At 37.9% G+C, this 20,080-nt stretch overlaps 1 protein-coding gene across 4 annotated transcripts in view; it reads left to right on the top strand.

Moving 5' to 3' along the window:
- Window positions 1-966: 966 nt before the first annotated feature.
- SDAD1 (SDA1 domain containing 1) overlaps window positions 967-20,080 on the top strand; it is a 33,816-nt gene continuing 14,702 nt past the window's right edge. Inside the window, exons 1-12 of one of the 4 annotated variants that reach the window (XM_004383133.3) lie at window positions 967-1,138; window positions 7,204-7,308; window positions 7,732-7,830; window positions 11,340-11,450; window positions 13,180-13,251; window positions 13,325-13,425; window positions 14,375-14,432; window positions 15,206-15,280; window positions 16,399-16,500; window positions 17,085-17,154; window positions 18,099-18,202; window positions 19,986-20,043. In XM_004383133.3, the coding sequence (XP_004383190.1) occupies window positions 1,049-1,138; window positions 7,204-7,308; window positions 7,732-7,830; window positions 11,340-11,450; window positions 13,180-13,251; window positions 13,325-13,425; window positions 14,375-14,432; window positions 15,206-15,280; window positions 16,399-16,500; window positions 17,085-17,154; window positions 18,099-18,202; window positions 19,986-20,043 (1,045 nt within the window). In that variant the 5' untranslated portion in view covers window positions 967-1,048. Of the gene's footprint in view, window positions 1,139-7,203; window positions 7,309-7,332; window positions 7,636-7,709; window positions 7,831-11,339; window positions 11,451-13,179; window positions 13,252-13,324; window positions 13,426-14,374; window positions 14,433-15,205; window positions 15,281-16,398; window positions 16,501-17,084; window positions 17,155-18,098; window positions 18,203-19,985; window positions 20,044-20,080 lie in introns of those variants that run through there. The other 3 variants (XM_023737631.1, XM_023737634.1, XM_023737632.1) reach the window with 3 other exon arrangements.

Genomic DNA, 20,080 nt, shown 5'->3' on the forward strand with positions numbered 1-20,080 from the left:
GGCTTCTGTCCAGAGGTGAGAGGGGAAGGGAGAGAGAGTTAGGAGCTGGTTGAATGTTCACGGGGGATCAGGGGCGGAGGGGAGGAGTGTGTTGTTGCAGAATGGGGTGAGCAGTTGGGGTCTCATAACAATGTATGTTAAAAAAAAAATTCTGTATGGGAGACCAACTTGAAATGTAAACTTCAATTAATTACATCAATTAAAAAAAACTCTGAGCATTGCTTACAAAAGGTTATAACAATAGTTAAATTTTAAAATACAAATTAATTTGCATTTTTAGGACATCAATATAATCACGTTATCCAGTCCACGCCTTTTCCCCTTGTCTGAGTTGCTATGTTGAAAAAACCCAAAACAAAAACAAAATACTTAAAACCATACAGAAAAACTAAGTTATGCGCCTCAGTGCTCTTTTTTCCCATGTCTAAAATGGGATAGTGCTATCTATTCCCACTTTTTTTTTTTAGCTTCTATCTTTAGGTTGTGGCGATTAAAATAGACCATTAATCCTCATCTGTCTGTTTCATGAGGATGTTGCAACAATTAAATAAACTAATGTATGTGAAAAGAAAAAAAAACCCAACAACTTTGCCCTTACTGGTTAAATGGACACAGGGATCCCGAGGTGGAAAGCGGGAGTGTGCTGTCTTACTGTGGGGATTGAAACTAATGTCACAAAACAGTATGTGTATAAATTTTTGAGTGAGAAATTAACTTGAGCTATAAACTTTTACCTAAAGCACAATAAAATTAAAAAAAAAAAACACAAAACTTGGCCGTTCAGATAGTTTTAGAAAAGCTAAATAGTAGTAGCGGTAACCGAGAAAGGGGGAAAAAAGATCGCGCATAAATCTTTATGGAGCAAATTCGATAGTGAGAGTAAATTTGACACTCTGAGGTTCCCGTAGTCCATCTCGCTTTAACAATCAAGATGACGCCGCCTGCTGAGTGTCTAGTGTTCTGTTTCCGGTGACGCTCGGAAACACGATTCTAAACCGCAGCCAAGAAGAGTTAGGGACTGCTGGCCGTGTGGATTTTCGGAGCCAACATGTCCAGCAGAAACAACAACAAGCTGCCCAGCAACCTCCCGCAGTTACAGAATCTGATCAAGCGGGACCCGCCGGCCTACATCGAAGAGGTGGGAGCTGTGCGGCAGATTCTGGAGGCCCGGGCGTGAATGGTTGAGACACTCGCAGGGAAAAACGTGGAGTGGAGCAAGGGCCCTGGCTCGCCGCGGCTCCTCCTGTTCAGTTCAGGGGTCCCTCGGGAGGAGGGAGGGGGTTCGTTCTCCACCATTTGGAAATCTGCGGCCTCTTTGGATTTTCATACCAAAAATGTTCGTAGCCTCTGTGTTGTTGTTGTGTACCGTCAAGTCCATTTCGATTCAGCGGCCCCAACTGACAGAGTAGAACTGCCTCGTAGGGTTTTCTAGGCTGTAACCGAAAGGTTGACGGTTTGAAAGGTTGGCAGGAGAAAACACCTGGCGATCTGCGCCCGTAAATGTTACAGCCTAGACAACTCTATGGGTCGGTTCTACGCTGTCATATAGGGTCGCGATGAGTCGGAATCGACTCCACGACACACAGCATTAATATTAACAGCCGTTACGGGAGCAGATCACCAGGTCTTTCTCTCACGGAGCTGCTGGGTGGTTCCAGTCGCCAATATTAAGGTTAGCAGCCAAGCGCTTAACCATTACATCTCCAGGGCTCCTATTATAGTTTTATAGGCCCCATCAAAGCTGCCACGAAACACTTTTGAAAGCCTCACTCTTTTTAGGGCTTCTCTTCCGACCTCTCAGAGGTGGAGAGATAGAGGGGTAAATGGCCCGCCCTCAGCCTCCAACTTCCATGCGGGTTTCTATACTTTTTGATATCAGAAACTCCTACCTTGAATTAGTCCATAATATTTCGTGAAGCTCATATTAGAATGCTTTCGACGTCTTTCTGAGAGCCCGCTGTGTGCCCATTGTGCTGGGGAGGGACTATTCTCAAGTGTAAGAGACAGATGCAGGAGCTTAGCAGATCTAATTAAACCAGATTCACACTCATTGGAAGCTGACAGGGCCTGGATGCCAAAATTTGCTTGCGGGAAAAGATGAGTTTGAAAAATTAGATTAGGCCCAGATTGTGACGGACTTTATCTACTGATCGCATACAAATCGTGAAAGGTCGTTAAGGGTGTTTGAGCTGAGAAGCGACAAAATGAAAGTGATGGTTTTGATAAATCTGGTAGGTGCTTTCATCACACACTCATTTGTAGCCTTAAGACAGATATCTCTACTAAGCTCTTGCTGCAATTATTTGTTTGTGCTTTTCCCTCACCAGATTGTGATTTCTTCAATGGCTAACACTCTTACCCATCCTTTAATTGCCTTCTCACTTTTCCTCTCCCCCAGATTTTTGACATAGAAAATTTTCTGTGAATGGTTTTTACAAATAGGGTTGCAGTGGTTTAGGTCCTCAGTAGAGAGAGCCTTGTTAAGGATCAAGGCAGTGGAAATAGAGAGTAAGGAACAAATACAAGAAATTAAGCAATATAGGCAAGGTTTTGAGATGTGTAAAGCATTATACAACCATTGACAAAGTAATAAGTTGAGATGCCATGTAGTGCTATATTTAAGAGCACTGGCTTCAGAATAACCCTAAATCCTGGATCTCTATTCAACAATTGTGTAACCTCGGTAGGTTAATCACTGAGCCTGTGTGTCTATTGTAATATGTAAAAGAAGGAGGTAGTACTTACCACAGAGGGTTGCTCTTTCATTCACTTAACAAATACATATACAAATACACATATATCGCCCTCACTGTGTGTCGGTGTAATTCTAGGCACTGGGGATACAGTGATAAACAGTAAGACAGATATGAGAGCCTTACTATCTTGGACTTACGTTCTAGTGAGGGTAGATTTAAAGCGCTAAGGACTATGAAGAAAAAAAAACTGGATGGGAATATGTTAGATTTGGAGGCTGCTGATTTAAATCCTACGAACAGGGAACACTTCTCTGTGATGATAGTATTGAGCCAGACAGGTCAAGAGCATCCCAGACAGAGGGAGTAAGGAAGCACAGAAGCTCATGGTGGGAAAGAAAAAAAGAGGCAGCCGGTGTGACTAAAACATAGTGAGCATGGAAGAGGGTAGTGGGAGATAATGTGGAGAATGCAGGTAGGGGTCAGGTCATACAAGGCCTTTGAGACCATGGTAAGTAGTTTAGATTCTACTCTGAGTGCATTAGGGAGCTGTTAAAGCTTTTAATAGAGGTGTGGTATGATCTGATTTATATTTTTAAAACTTTACTCTGGGGGCTCTATATAGAATGGATTGTAGGGGAGCAAGACTGGGAGCACGGTAATTAAATAGTGACTATTGGAATAGTCCAGGCAACAGATGGTGGTACTACTAGGATTATCAGTGGGAGTGGAGAGAAGTGGACAGATTGGGACTAGCTCTACATGGAGGTAAAACTTGGGACTTTCTGGTGGAGTGAATGTGGAGGATGAGAGAAAAAAGGCATGAAGACTGAATCAGGCTTTTTATTTCAGCATCTGGGTAGATGACAGTGCTATCTGTTGTTAGTTTTTAGGTGCCGTATAGTCGGTTCTGACTCGTAGCGACCCTATGTATACAACGCAATGAAACACTTGCCTGGTCAAGCGTCATCCTCAAAATTGTTGTCATGCTTGTGTCCGTTGTTGCAGCGACTATATCAGTCTATCTCATTGAGGGTCTTCTGTTTTTCTCTGACCCTCTACTTCGCCAAGCATGATGTCCTTCTCCAGGGACTGATCCCTCCTGATACCACATCCAAAGTATGTGAGACGTAGTCTCACCATGCTTGCTTCCAAGGGGCATTCTGGCCATACTTCTTCCAAGACAGGTTTGTTCCTTATTTTGGCAGTCCATGGTATATTCAATATTCTTCGCCAGCACCGTAACTCAAAGGCATCAATTCTTTTTTGGTCTTCTTTATTCATTGTCCAGCTTTTGCATGCACATGAGGCGATTGAAGACACAATGGCTTGGGTCAGGTGCACCTTAGTCTGCAAGGTGACATCTTTGCTTTTTAAGACTTTAAAGAGGTCTTTTGCAGCACATTTGCCTAATGCAATGCATCCTTCAATTTCTTGATTGCTGCTTCCATGGGTGTTGATTGTGGATCCAAGTAAAATGAAATCTTTGACAATTTCAATCTTTTCCCCATTTATCATGATGTTTCTTTTGGTCCAGATGTGAGGATTTTTGTTTTCTTTATGTTGAGGCGTAATGCATACCGAAGGCTGTGATCTTTGACCTTCATCAGAAAGTCCTGTTCACTTTCAGCAAGAAAGTTGTGTCATCTGCATAAAGAAGGTTGTTAATCCTCTAATCCTGACATCCCGTTCTTCTTCATGTAGTCCAGCTTCTCGGATTATTTGCTTAGTATACAGATTGAATAAGTGTGGTGAAAGAATACAACCCTGAGGCACATATTTCCTGACTTGAAGCCACAAAGTATCCCCATGTTCTGTTCGAATGACTGCCTCTTGATCTATGTACAGGTTCCTCATGAGTACAACTAAGTGTTCTGGAATTCCCGTTCTTCACAATGTTATCCATAACTTGTTATGATCCACACAGTTGAATGCCCTTGTATGGTCACTAAAACACAGATAAACATCTTTCTGGTATTCTGTGCTTTCAGCAAAGATCCATCTCACATCAGCAATGAAACCCCAGTTCCATGTCCTCTTCTGAATCCAGCTTGAATTTCTGGCAGTTTCTTGTTGATGTACTGCTGCAACTGCTTTTGAATGATCTTCAGCAAAATTTTACTTGTGTGTGGTATTAATGATATTGTTCAATAATTTCTGCATTCTGTTGGATCACCTTTCTTTGGAATGGGCACAAATGTGGATCTCTTCAGTCAGTTGGCTGGGTAGTTGTCTTCCAAATTTCTTGGCATAGACAAGTAAGCACCTCTAGCACCGTATCCGTTTTTTGAAACATTTCAATTCATATTCTGTCAGTTCCTGGAGGCTTGTTTCTCATCAGTGCCTTCAGGGCAGCTTGGACCTCTTCCTTCAGCACTATCGGTTCCTGATCATATACTGCCTCCTGAAATGGTTAAACATCAACCAATTGTTTTTCTCATAGTGACTCTGTTTACTCCTTCCATCTGCTTTTGATGCTTCGTGTGTCATTCAGTATTTTGCCCACAGAATCCTTCAAAATTGTGACACGAGGCTTGAATTTTTTCTTTAGTTCTTTCAGCTTGAGAAATGCTGAGTGTGTTCTTCTCTTTTGGTTTTCTAACTCCAAGTCTTTGCACATTTCATTATAATGTTTTACTTTGTCTTCTTGAGCTGCCCTTTGAAATCTGTTCAGCTCTTTTACTTCATCATTTCTTCCTTTTGTTTTAGCTACTGTACATAAAAGAGCAAGTTGCAGAGTCTCTTTTGGCATCTATTTTGGTGTTTTCTTCCTTTCTTGTCTTTTTAATGACCTTTTACTTTCTTCATGTATGATGTCCTTGATGTCTTCCCACAACTTGTCTGGTCTTCGGTCATTAGTGTTCAGTGTATCAAATCTAGAGATGGTTTCCAAATTCAGATAGGATATTCTTAAGGTCTTATTTTGGCTCTTGTGGACTTGTTCTAATTTTCTTCAGCTTTAACTTGAACTTACATACGAGCAATTGATGGTCTATTCCGCAGTTGGCCCCCAGGCCTTGTTCTGACTGATGATATTGAACTTTTCTATCGTCTCTTTCCACAACTGTAGTCATAAAGTAATATACCTGTTGCCGTCAAGTCGATTCCGACTCATAGCGACCCCATAGGACAGAGTAGAACTGCCCCACAGGGTTTCCAAGGAGCGCCTGGTGAATCTGAAAGTAATATAGAGTATGTCAGATGATGTTAAGTGCTATGGGAAAAAAAATAATGTAGGAAAGTGCTGGTGTGTATGTAGGGGAAAAACGTCTTACAGTTTTAAAAGGGGTAGTCAGCGGAGACCTTGAGATGGCAACCTTTGAGTAAAAACCTGAAGGAAGTGAGGGAGAGCTGTACAAATATATGGGTAGAGCAATCTAGGCCAAAGGAATAGCAGATGCAATGACCCTGAGACAGGAATATGCCTGGTAGGTGTCTGGAGCATTAAAGAAGGCAGTATGGCTGGAGATGGGGGATCAGGAAAGGCGAAAGTAATAGAATGTGAGATGGGGTCAGATCTTGTAGAACCAGGCTATTTTTAAGAGCTTAAAGTTTTACTGAATGAGATGGGAAGCTTTTAGAGCTTCTTTGTATGAGAACAGAATCACTCTGGATGCCTGTTTTGAGAGACTATGTAGGAGGACAAAGATAGAATCAGAGACACCGGTTAGGCTATTGCATCCATCCAAGCAAAGATGATGGTAGCTTGGACCAGGTTGGTAACAGTGGAGGTGAAGAAGTGATTAGATTCTGCATGTAGTAGATAGAGAAAACCCTGGGGTAGCCCAGTGTTTAGACTTTAGTGAGCTACTGAGTAACCAGCAAAAGGGCCTGAGAAAGCAGAGCATGAAGTAAGAGGAAAACTAGGTAGTGTCTTGGAAGCCAAGTAAGGTGTTTCCAGGGAGAAGGAGAGACCAACTATGTCAAGTGCTGATGAGTCATATTAAATAAGTACTGAAAACTGGCCATTAAATTTAGCAACATGAATGTTATTGGTTACCCTAATATGAGCAGTTTAGGTAGAGAAGTGGGTGCAGTAGGCTTAAAAGCAATTGGGGTATGATTCCATTTATATGAAATGTCCAAAATAGGCAGGTCCGTAGAGACTGAAAGTAAATTAGTGGTTGCCAGGGCTGGAGGGAGACGGGACTAGGGAGTGACTGGTAATGGGTAGGGTTTTTTTAATGGGGGAGGGGTTGGTAGTGGAAATGTTCTAGAATTAGTGGTAATAGTTGCATAAGTTTGTGAATATACTAAACACTTTTGCTTCACTGTTGTGTATATCATATCACCTAAATGTCTGATGATAATTCTAAGGAAAGGATCTTTAGATTATCTGTGATGTGCTTTTCATTTTAAAGCGTGCAGATCAGGAAAAGGTAGTGGTTCTGTATTCTTTTGCCATATTTTTTTACCGTGCCACTGTCAAAGATTTCTAAGTAATTTTTCATTCTTTATTGACAAAGTCATATAATAAAATGTGACACACTTAAATTTTATTTTTCCACAGTTTATACAGCAGTATAATCACTATAAATCCAACGTGGAGATTTTTAAATTACAACCAAATAAACCCAGCAAAGAACTGGCAGAGCTGGTGATGTTTATGGCACAGGTAAGAAAAAACTTCTGAATAAACAAAGACCAATTTGTTGCACACAGTTGGCAGACTATTTTTTCAGTAGTACTCACCTTCGTTCCACTCTTGAGTGGAAACTTAACTAAAAATAATTTAAGTTTCCTGTTTTGCAACTTCTGTTTTCTCTCTGTGGTAAGTAAGAGGATTTCTCTGGAGTCTTTCACAGAGCCAACCAGAGCAAAGCTTTCAAACTCTTTGTTTTCTTCAAACTCTTCATAAAAGCAAGTTCTAAATCATGTCATGAGTATTTTACTTAGCGGAAACATGAGAGGAGTTGGAGAAACTAAAATTTAGAAGAAAAAGGTAATTTGGGACCATCTGTTCTCCTTTTTTAGAACATCTTAAATATGTGCATCTGAATAACTTAGAAACTTCAGAAGAGCCTTTGCTTTGTTACAGGTTGGGCACTGCTACCCAGAGCATCTAAGTAACTTTCCTCAGGAACTGAAAGATCTGCTCTCCTACAATCACACTGTGTTGGATCCTGATCTTCGAATGGTAGGTCCAGTATTTGGATTAGTAAATTCTGCCATGTTCATGTGTGTGTGTGATATGTGTTTAAATGAGAATACCCTTAGCCGGATACCTTTTAAAAATGTAAATTAAAATCCTTCTGTGGCTTCTCATACTTGGGATAAAACTCAAACTTATTACCATGGCCTGTAAGTCCCTACATGATCTCCTTCCTGCCTGTGTTTCTGATCTCATCTCCTTCCATCTCCCCCTTTTCTACCACACTCTCCTCTCACTAATCTTGCTGTCTTCCGTCATGTTAACGCTGCAGGGAGGCTCTTCCCCTTCTTTGGAATAGGTGATTCTTTCTAGTATTTCAAATCCATCTGCATGAAGAGCGTGATTACAACTTAATAGTTTTTATAATGCTTAATTTAATAAACTTATCCATGAAACAGCCAGTTTGAGCATTTAAATGTTGATTACCTCTGTGTTTGATGTTGGTTCCTGGTCTAGATCCCCTACCAGGCCCTTGCGCCCATTTCCCTCACGTGCTCTGAACGCTGGCTGCTAATGGCCCACTGTCCTTCTCTGAAGAATTGCCCTCATCCAAATGGGATTCCTACCACCTGGGAGGTTGCTCTCACAACCTACAGCCAATGACTGACCAACTGAAAGATACAAAAGCCCAGCCTGTTGCTGATGGGACTCTAACTCTTTGGTGCACTTTGTGCCCTACAGCTTCCCTGTAGGATCTCACTAAAGCTAGTCTGCTGCCAAGGACACAGCCTTGCTTAGCTTTTTTCTGCTCTATCCTGCCTTCCTTCACTTCCCTTCTGAGAGCACACCCCCAACAGATCACTGGTAGTTAACCTGATCTAAGGCATTTTCAGGTTTAATGCTTCTGCTTTTCAAACACCTTCACAGCAAGTAGAACTTAGTAGAAATATTATGATTACAAAACAAACTGATATCCTATACCAAAACTTGTAAAATAGATTCAACTTTGTTTCTTCTACTTATATTTTCCCAGTCTTTTGATAATTCTGCCATTTTATGCTTCTCTAGGATTTTGTTAATTTCATTAGGTCCAAAAGAAAAATGACAATCTCAGACAAGGCAAAGTTGCAGGCTCTGGGTTGTCAGCTGATTGACTCTGTTGGAACATGGGACATGGCTGCATAGCCTAAGGGGATTCAAACTTGAGCCATTAGTCAGAAGGCTTTTATATATGTTATGTAACTCTCCAAGTCCACTTAGGCCATACAGATGAACGATTATATTTTTTAAATTATTTCCGAGTAGTTAGGTTTTTTGTTTTTGTTTTCACTAACTTTTGCATGGCTGGCAGCACCTAACCCAACTGACCAAGTAAATGTTTGTGCGTCTTTCTTTTTAGTGTTTTATGATGATTAGTATATTTTTTAAAAAATGAATAGAGATTTTCTTTCCTAGGAGAAGAGGGATGAGGCTGTGTAATTAGCATTCCTCTTTAGAGGAATCATTTGGAACACACTGATGGACCCTTTTTGTAATTGGCTATTGCGATAACCACAATTCGTAACTGCCAGGCTTTCTTTCTGCCTAAGGTAGTTGCTGTTTTATCCAGGACTTTTTGATTCATTCCAAGTTTTTGTTCATTCTTTCTTTCCTCCACAGCTAGAAACAGATTATATTTCTTAGAGGAAGAAACAAAATATCCACGTGTGTTAATTCTTACTTAATCAACAAAAATTGAACTTATATTTATTTTTCTTTGGCAGTGCAACTACCTTTTTATGTAGTTTTTGTTAGCTTGTTTTTGAGCATTGTTATTTTTATTATTTTTATGTTCAAATTGTCACACCTTGGCCAATTGGCGCTTCTTAGCCCTTTTAGCAATGTCATTGATGTTTTTGAAAGCATTCTTGCATTCTGGCAAAAATAGTTTCTTACTGTTTTTCTACCCCAAGATATGGAATTAACTCTTCTCCAAGGATTGCATGTGCCATTTAATGAGGAATAATATTAGAGGCCAAAATATCATTTTGGGTAGTAGGTGTACATGTGATGTTACTGGGTGGAAACCCCACGTTCTTGCTTGGCATGACTCACATTGGCCAATAAACGAGAGACTAAGGTGGGAGAACAGGAAAGGCACCTTTATTTTGTTGTGCAAGTTAAAGGAGTCAGTCAGAGCTGCTGCCGCCAAGACTGCTCCCCGAGGACACGAGAAAAGTTGCTTTTAAGGGGTTTACAAGTAGGGAGTTCATACAGGTTGTGTCAGCAATGTTCTTAATCATACTGTGCAGGTGCAGTGGGGTTTACATATAACTGCCAGGCAAAATCAGTATTTAAATGCAAAGCTGGGTGGGAGGAAGCTCAGCAAAGGAAACAGGATTTTTAACACAACACTGTAGGGGAGGAAGCCAAGCAAAGAAAACAGGATTTTCTGTGGGGGCTCTGTCTCAGTGAGACTAGTGCTGCATTTCCTGGTGGACTACTCTTAGTAGTGAGAGTACTTCAAATTAATGCCTTAAATTTAGGGTCACAAATTCACGTTAATTATTCCAATTTAGTGTATTATATGATTGATGCCCCACCTTTCTTATCTTGTGAATTCATTGCTCATTGGAGTTTTGTCCTATGTGACACTTCCCAGAGAGGCCTTCTTTGTCCTCCCTGTATAAAGTGGAAACAGTACCAATGGGTCCGTGCCCAGCATGCAAGAAGCCAATCTCTCAGACACTGATTTTGAGAGGAAGAAAGTTTATTTCGCAGGCTAGCAAGCAGGAACTCAGTTATCGACCTCAGATTGAGTTCCTCGATTTGAGTGAGAAATCACATTTTATACTTATACATATTCATATAGGGGTGGAGAAAGGCGGTGGGCAAGGTCAGAAAGTTTTAACTATTCACAGTTTCTATTGATTATTTATTAGGAAGTGGGGGCTAAGACTTGGCCCAGAAGTGGCCCACGGACTCTTAGCTTTTGAAATGGGCTTGGCTACTGCCGATGACGTATATTCAGTGATTTTGGTTCCTTGATATGAGTCTTTTGGTTCCTTGACATGAGTTCTCTTGTGTTACTGAGCATGCGTGGCGACCCGGGGTTGTCTGTCAGTCATCTTTGTTCTGCGCATGTCTGACCAGTCTGAACCGGTTAGATCTGGACCTGTCCCGGGCTCTCCAGAGGGTCTGCAGAACAACTTAGAGGAAGTGAGCGACGTAATGCGGGTGGTGACTAGATGTGGTCTGATAACCAACGGAGTACTAATTAATTCGGTGTCTTCAGCCTCTAGGGTCCCCTAATAAAGTCACTGTTTAACGATCATATTACCCTGTTTTACGTCCTTCATGACAATTATTATCTGAAATAATCTTGTTTATGTGTTTACTAGCTTGTCTGTCCCCTCTTCTGCTCCACCCCCAGTGTAAACTCCATGAGTGCAGACTATTTTGCTCAATGCTTAGAATAATGCCTAGCAAGTAGAAAACTCTTTTGGGATACACATACTCTATTTTCTCATCTTAACTATCATTATCTTATAGTATGTTTTCTTTTTCTTCCTGAGACATTTTGCAAAGCTTTGATCTTGCTGAGAAATAAGAATCTCATCAATCCATCAAGTTTGCTAGAGCTCTTCTTTGAACTTCTGCGTTGCCATGATAAGCTTCTGCGAAAGGTAAAGACCAAAATTATTTTTTTTTCTTGTATCTCATTCTTGTAGTGACATTAAAACTTCAAGAGTTTTGGAGTCCCTTGAATTCTTGATGGTTTATATTGTTGGATATAGTTAAGAAGAATTTTAAAAGGAAAAAAATTTATCATTGTGCATGCAATATGATAATAATAGCTAACATTTATTGCGTGTTTACTTTGTGCCAAACACCATTCATTCCAAGAGCTTTTGAGTATTAACTCATTTACTCCTCACAAAACCCTATGTGATAGGTGGTGGTATTATTATTCTCACTTTACAGATGAAAAGGCTGAGGCAGAGAGAGATAGAGTAACTTGCTCAAGGTCACACAACTTCTAAGTGGTGGGACTGGGCAATAAACTCACTTTGGCTCTAGAACTGAAACCCTTTACCAGTGCACTGTACTGACTGGCTAAATCAGCATGGACAGTTGATACCTATGCCTCCCCTTCCCTCAAATAAAACTAACTTTTTTGTTAATATTTCCCTATTGCTTTGTATTTCTTTATACAAGTAAGACCAGAAGCTGAAGGTTTATGAAAGAAATTTAAGAAAAACTTAAGTTTGCATTCATTAGCTTAAATGTTTTTTTCTAAGTATTGAGAGACTATCACCATTTGATATTAGTAGTTGTATTTCTTTGTTTATCTTGTGGAGTAAAAGTGGTCCACAGGTACATAATTTGGGCACCACTGATATTTATATTCGCAGAATCATCCTGCATGTAGTAGGTAAATGCAACAACTTCCATTTTTTTTTAATAACAGCTTTATTGAGATATAATTCACATACAATTTACCCATTTAAAGTGTAATGATTTTTAGTATATTCACAGAGTTTTAAAACTATCGCGACAATCAGTTTTAGAACATTTTCACACCCCCCAAAACAAACCCTATATATTCATTAGCAGTCACTCCCCCAACCCCCATCTCCTCTAGCCCTACACAATCACGAATCTACTTTTGGTATCTATAGATTTGCTTATTCTGGATATTTCATATAAATGGAATTATATATTATATGATCTTTTGTGACTGGCTTCTTTAACTTAACATAATGTTTTCAAGGTTCATCCATGTTGTTGCATTCATCAGTACAGTACTTCATTCCTTTTACTGCTGGATAATATTTCCTTGTATGAATATGCCACATTTTATTTATCCACTCATCAGTTAATGGGCATTTGGATTGTTCCTACTTTATGGCTATTATGAATAATAGTGCTATGACCATTCATATACAAGTTTTTGGATAAACATATGTTTTCAGTTCTCTTGGGTATATACCTATGAGTAGGGAAGCTGGGCTATATGGTAACTTTATAGTTAACCTTTTTGTTGTTGTGCAATATGTATACTAAATCATTTGCCACCTCTAAACCATTTTCACATGTACAATGCAGGGACGTTAATTACGTTCACCATGTTGTGCAACCATCACCACTATTTTGTTTCCAAATTTTTCCATTACCCTTAACAGGGACTCAGTGCCCGTTAATGTTTAATCTTTTGAGGTCAACTTTCCTTTTGCTTTTTAACTGCCTTTTTTGTTTTTGTTGTTTTGGGGGGTTTCTTTGGTCCGTTTGGTGGTATAATGAAAAGTAAGTAAAATTAAATCATCCTGAATATTTTTATATTCATCCAAATTGAACAGGATTAGAAATGTTGGTTAGGCTTAATGTGTATATGCTTTTGTTTCTTTTCCTCAGACTTTATACACTCATATTGTGACTGATGTCAAGAACATAAATGCAAAACACAAGAACAATAAAGTAAATATAGTAAGTATCCTTTTGTTTTCCATGTTTGCAGTGTTGTACCATCAGTGTATTAAGCCTCTCTGTTTTTCTTCAGGTATTGCAAAATTTCATGTACACCATGTTAAGAGACAGCAATGCGACTGCAGCCAAGATATCTTTGGATGTGATGACTGAACTCTACAGAAGAAACATCTGGTAAAATACATGTATTTATTAAGAAGTAGATCATTTTATTCATTTGTAATTAACACAGAACACATACAGAAATACTTGATCTCTGTAATATCTCTGTCATAGACTAAGTTGGAAATAAAAATACAGAAGTAATCCAAATGGCTAATAACATTGGCTACCATTTCCTGAGGCCAGGGACTTCATATTACCTCATTCAACCCTCAAAACAGTGTAATGCATCTTATGTGGAATTATTAATAGGTAATGAAATGAAGTTCATAGATTTTTAAGTTTAGTAGCTAGTAAGGGACAGTTCTGAAATTCAAACCCAGATCTCTGACTCCAAAGTCTATGCTCTTTCTACTCTGTCACTCAAGATTTTCAAGTCTTACGTATGTAAAATACCATATTTTATAAACTTTCATTTGTTGGTATAGTATCACCAACTTATGTCTTTTGCTTCTCTCATTAGCTGTTTTTTTTTTAACCATAAAATAATGTTTCTTCATTGCAGCAGAAAACTTGGAGAAGCTAGAAAAGTTTTTTTTTTTTCCGGTTTTTGTTTTTAAATATTGATAGTTCCACCACAGAGATGTGACTGTAAATTTTTTTAATAGTATTTCTTCCTGGTATTTTTAATGTGCATTTTAAAATACAGTTGAAATTTTGCTATACTATATTAGAATTTCTTATTCTGCACCCCCCCGTTAACTTCATTAATTCTTGTGTCATTAAAAATTCTTCAAAAATTCTGTATTAATGACTCCATAATTTTCTGACATACATAAGACTGGGCTGAAATTGAAATCAAGCAGCTTGTGGTTGACTAGTTAACAACCCATAACTTTGACAAATATTACTATTCTGAATCCTAACGTGTTAGAGATATATGTTATGTCGTCTGTTTTATGCTATTGCTTATGCAGTAAAAATGGAGATTTGTTTAAAAACAATCATTGTCTTCCCCCAGGAATGATGCCAAAACTGTCAATGTTATCACAACTGCATGTTTCTCTAAGGTCACCAAGGTGAGCTCATGTAGGACTGTGTGAGAACTGTTAGTCCTTCTGTGTGACATAGAACATGAAGGAGATGGATATGTGATGAAGAAGTATTGTGTGGACATGTACTTTGTGCTTAGTAATGCTACATTTGTGCATTTAGAGGAGTCAAACGATTCCCTGATTTCATTTCTGCTTTAGAGGAGTCAAACAATTATCATGAAGAGTTTTTAAAATGCTGTGTGCTAAATAACAGCCTTAATGTTTAGATTTTGTGCTTTCCCCATAGTTCTTTTTTTTTTTTTTTTTCTTTTTTATTGTGCTTTAGGTGAAAGTTTACAGAGCTGATTAGTTTCTCATTAATTCCCCTGTAATCCTTGACTTTTATTCTTTTAGGAATGTAAAGTCAGGCACCCAAAAAACCAAACCTGTTGCTGTTGAGTTGATTCCGATTCATAGCGACCCTATAGGACACAGCCGATAAAAATTTAAGGGCTATGTTTTCCTTTCTGTTAGATGGGCTGTAATGTCACGTTTCTTGTCAGGGAAGTAGAAATTCTTGACAGTCTGCTTTGAAGGATAACTAGGTAAAGCTTGGCTATTTTCATCTAGCTAAACTGTTTTTTTATTACATATTTATGGGACAACATAAAAACATTTTCTTTTAAGAAAAATGAGCTAAAATTTTACTACACTGATTTTCTTTTTTGATCTTCGTTCATACTTATGTATAAAGTATAGACAAAAGCATTTATTGTAAGCTGGGTTAAGTAAGTGACTTTTTCCTGATTACTCTTTAGATATTAGTTGCTGCTTTGACATTCTTCCTAGGGAAGGATGAAGAGGAGAAACAGGACAGTGACTCAGAATCCGAGGTTAGTTTAACCATTATTGCTTCTTACAGTTTATTAGATTTTATTACAGATGGTTAAATCCATGACTGCTCAAGTTAGAAATTTATATGTCACAATTATCTTTTATTGATTTCTGTCATGTTGTGAGATTGTATTCCATTTAGAATTTGTCTCTTGATTCAGTAAGATTAATTAAGTAACTAATAAAACATAGATACATTCAGTCTTGTTCTTAGTTCTAATGTTATGTTCACTATATAAATTTAGAATAAAAATTACCAGCGTGTTTTTGAGGTAGTCTGTTTACATCATAGAAGTTTAGGGTGGTGGAAAGGAGGGAAATAATGCCGTGACAGCTTTAAAAGAAAAAAATCAAGATTTATGATATCATCATAATTTCTTGGAAGTATTAAAGGCAAGAAATTTAGAAAAAATTTTTTTCCTCCCTACCTTAGCATTTTGATAACAAGAATACTGGAATATATGATAGTATCTTTTAATTAGTTTTATTATTGTTTTACTATTATTGTATTAAATAATGTATGAACAGTACATTCTCACTGTGAAATATTTCAGATAATATAGATAAAATTTTTCTTAGCCCTGTCTTACTTCCACTTCCCTCAGAGGTAACCACTTTGTTTCCTATGTATTTACATGATGTGTGTATGTGTAATGTTAGGCATGTACTAGGTTTTTAAAAACTATATATATAATATGTGTATTATTATGCAGCTTGCTTTCTTCATATCAGTCTGTTTATAGATCTAAAGATTTATATAGACATATAAAAAGATTTAGATCTTTTTGTTTGTACATATAGATGTACCCTATTCTTTAACATTTTAAAATGTGTATACTGTCATTTAAACATTTTCGTGTTGATAAATATTTGTTTCCATTTTCTTTCTTCAATTAAATACAAGACTGCATTCTATCTGTATGTTTTATTTCAGTAAAAAGCAAAACATAACAAAAATCAGTGCTGCGGTAAAAATCTTCGCATGTACCTGTGTGTACGATAGTTTTTATTTAATTTTAATGGTAGTATTCATTTTTAAAAAGTGATTAAAAAGATTACTCTTTGCCTCTATGCAGATTTTCATTGTTATGATTTTACAAAGTAATTTCTTCTTTAGGATGAAGGACCAACAGCAAGAGACCTTCTTGTGCAGTATGCCACAGGGAAGAAAAGCTCTAAACACAAGAAAAAATTGGAAAAGGCTATGAAAGTACTCAGGGTGAGACTTGTACTTGGGGAATGAGGTAGGGATCATTAGAATGCAGAGTATGTGGTTATTAGCAGGAGCTTTTAAAAATTTGAAATAGCATTTTTGAAAGCTTAGAAATGTGTGATTAATATTTCAGGTGAATAAACTTATTCAGCTCTAGCAAAATCTGTGACTTGAATAAATTAATTTGATTTAATTTACATTTTACTTGTTCTGATCAAGATGGCCTGTATTAGTATATCTTTGCCAGACGTGTCTCCTCAGAAGAGTACATAAATGAAGTATATTTGGTATTTTATAATGATTATTCTGAAAATCTTTAACTTGGCCCGTGTGCTTTTTTTTTTAATGTATGTTTTCATATCCGTTTAAGTCTCACAGGTGCTAATAGTTGGAACATTCTCAAGATTCAAGCTTAAAAGACGAAAACCACCTTTAGTTTTTCCAATTCAAAGGAAGGTTTTTGGAACAAGATTTGTTTTCCTTTTTGAATAGTGTGGTGGACTTCAGAACGGCCTTTAGCACACCTTTGATAATCCCTTGGGGAATCATCACTGTAATTTAGAATGTAAATGTTCTTCCTTTCCTTTCAGAAACATAAGAAGAAGAAAAAACCAGAGGTGTTTAACTTTTCAGCTATTCACTTGATTCATGATCCCCAAGGTACTATGATTATGACTTTTTAAGTTTCTTGCTGGCCATGTCTGACTATTTAGTTTCCTACCTTCATTTTTGCCAAAGAATGTAACACCCCTGGCACATAGTAGGTAATCAGTAAAAGCTTACTTGTTAATACTTGGTTGCAGCCTAGAGAATTGTGTTCTAAAGCAGTGACTCCTAGTCCACAGCAAAATAAGAAAAATATGGACGAACATCTCTATCTGACATTCATGTTTATAACAACACAATAGTGGTAGGACATTTTACTTGACCAGTGAAAAAGTTGACAATCTTTTGTTGGTCTTTTTTTTTTTTTTTAATTGTTCTGTGGAAACCAAAAACCCTGTTGTATAATACTAGTTCTCAAACTAGGCTGCACATTGGAATCGCCTGAGTGATTTATAAAAATATGCTGATGTTTGGGTCCTGTTATCCCCAAAGATTCTAATTTAGTTGGTATGAGATGTGGCTGATTATTAGGATTTTAAAAAGCTCTCTGTACTCTGATGTACAGTAAAGCTTGCTCACTCTTGCTCTAGATCAGTGTTAAATTTTAATGCCCATACAAATCACCTGGTATCTTATTAAAGTATAAATTCTGATACTGTAGATCTGGAATGGGGCCTGAGATTCTGTATTTCTAACAAGCTCCTGAGGCTTTAGAGAACTGCTTAAGTGGAGCACTTATCAACAATCATTCTAGATGTTAATATTGAGAATTCTTAAGACTTACGTTTGGGCACCATTGAAAGTATATTTACTGGTGTGTGAATCTTTTCATCTTCTGTCATGTAGCTGTTTTTACTGCCCTGGTTCAGCACAGTGATTTCAGGCACAGCCATACCAGAGTCACTATATGAACTACATCTTTCCCTACACCTGTTAGGTAACATAATGGTGTACAGACCATGGACCCACAGTGTACTTCTTTGATACTTTCCTTACAGATTTTGCAGAGAAACTACTAAAGCAACTAGAGAGCTCTAAGGAGAGATTTGAAGTGAAGATGATGCTCATGAACCTTATCTCCAGATTGGTGGGAATTCACGAGGTTTGAGTTACATTATATTCTCTTGATGAGTATTAGAAGTAGAATTATCTTTGGTAAAAGGAAAGTCATTAGGTAGAGCAGTGGCTTAATTTTACCCCTCAACCTTTTAAATCCATAGAGTTTACAGAAAAATAAAATCTCTCACCCTAAAAGTAACTTTTATCACTTTCTTTCCAATAAGTAAATATTTTTATTTTATTTAACTTTGTTTCATATATACATTTTTCTGAACTAGCATAACGCACATATTTCCATTAACTATTACTAACGTTTCACAAGTAGCCCTGGTGGCGCAGTAGTTAAACGCTCGGCTGCTAACCAGTAGGTCAGCAGTTTGAACCCACCAGCCACTCCACTGGAGAAAAAACCTGGTGAAAGCCTAGGAAACTCTAGGGGGCAGTTCTAGCCTGTCATGAGTTGCTGTGAGTTGAAATCAACTCCACGGCACACAGCAACGTTACATTTCACAGTTTGTTTAACCCTTCATGGCTTTCCTGACTTCTAGATCTCTCTAGCTGGAAATTGTCATGTCTGCAAAGCTGAATTTTCTGTCATTTGTTTTATATTAAACTAGATGGCAAGAGTTCCTTAGTAGTGTATAGGGTGTGTGTGTGTGTGATGTATATGTGCATACATCTAAGAGCATCACACAAAAATTTAGGTCATAAAAACATGACCATTGAAAGTGCTTCCTGTCACTTTGCTCTTGTGATTGGTACTACTTTGAACATCATGAAATGCGTCACATTCCTTTAAAATTTTTTAAAATAAATAAGTAAAACAGGCTTGTTTATTGAAAATCAAATAATATAAACATACGCGAAGTTAAAAGTAAAAGCACGCATGAGTGAAAGCACTTATTCCCTTTCTCGAAGAAAAAACCTGTACTCCCAAAGTAGGATCACTAGGTCAGTTCTTGTTTCGTTTGTACAGTAATTTCATCTCAGACCTGAATCTGAGCATGATAGGAAAGCAAAATTGATTTGCAGTTTAAGCTTAGTTTGATGGAAATGATACTGGAGTTTCACAGCTGACCACAAATGAACATCTTTATATTGAACCATAGCCTTCATTGTTACTTCTCAATGGCCCATCCTAGTTTTGCTCTGTGGTTAAAAGAGAATAATTTATTCCCACATGACAACCCTTGAAAAACACCAGCCTTCTCTAAAGTTTCTCTTCTGGAAGTTAAACATTGCCAGTTCCTTGACTGGTGGACCCTTGTCACCTTTACCTAGGTAGACTCCAGTGCAGTAGTGTTTTCTGTCTAAAATATGGAGCGGAGAGTAGTTCCCCTGATTTGGTTGGACTGTAGGTAGTAACAAAACCAGGACTGTGGCCTTTTTCATGATTGTGAGCATCACTCCATACTATTCAGATCTGAATTACTATTTTGTCTCTTGCTCTCAAGCCTTAATATCAGCGCTGTTCTATTCTATAATCCCCTCTGTCTTTGAACACAAAAAATTCAGTTCTGCAGACATACCAATTTTAGAAGTAGGAGAATATTACACTTTGGTTGCCTCTCTTCCCCCTAGTTTATTCTGTTTATACTTTCTTTTTTATATCATGGGTACAGGCAGCATGGTCTCACTTGAGAGAGAATTCCTTTCCTTGGTTAATACAGCATATTGAATCATCCTGGGCAAAATTGCTGGTGGAGAAAACACAAAATGATTCCCAGTTAGTTAAGCTGGGTGATATTAATTGCATTGTGGAGAAATGAAATTCCCATAGCTACAAGTACATAAATGTTAAAAGCAGTGTATTATTCTCTCCACAGCTTTTCCTCTTTAACTTCTATCCCTTTGTTCAAAGGTTTCTGCAGCCCCACCAAAGAGGTAAGCCACACTTTGCCACATTCCTTTGGTGGTCTTG

The sequence above is a fragment of the Trichechus manatus genome, unplaced genomic scaffold (assembly GCF_000243295.1).
Source record: "Trichechus manatus latirostris isolate Lorelei unplaced genomic scaffold, TriManLat1.0 scaffold00105, whole genome shotgun sequence".
NCBI lineage: Eukaryota > Metazoa > Chordata > Mammalia > Sirenia > Trichechidae > Trichechus > Trichechus manatus.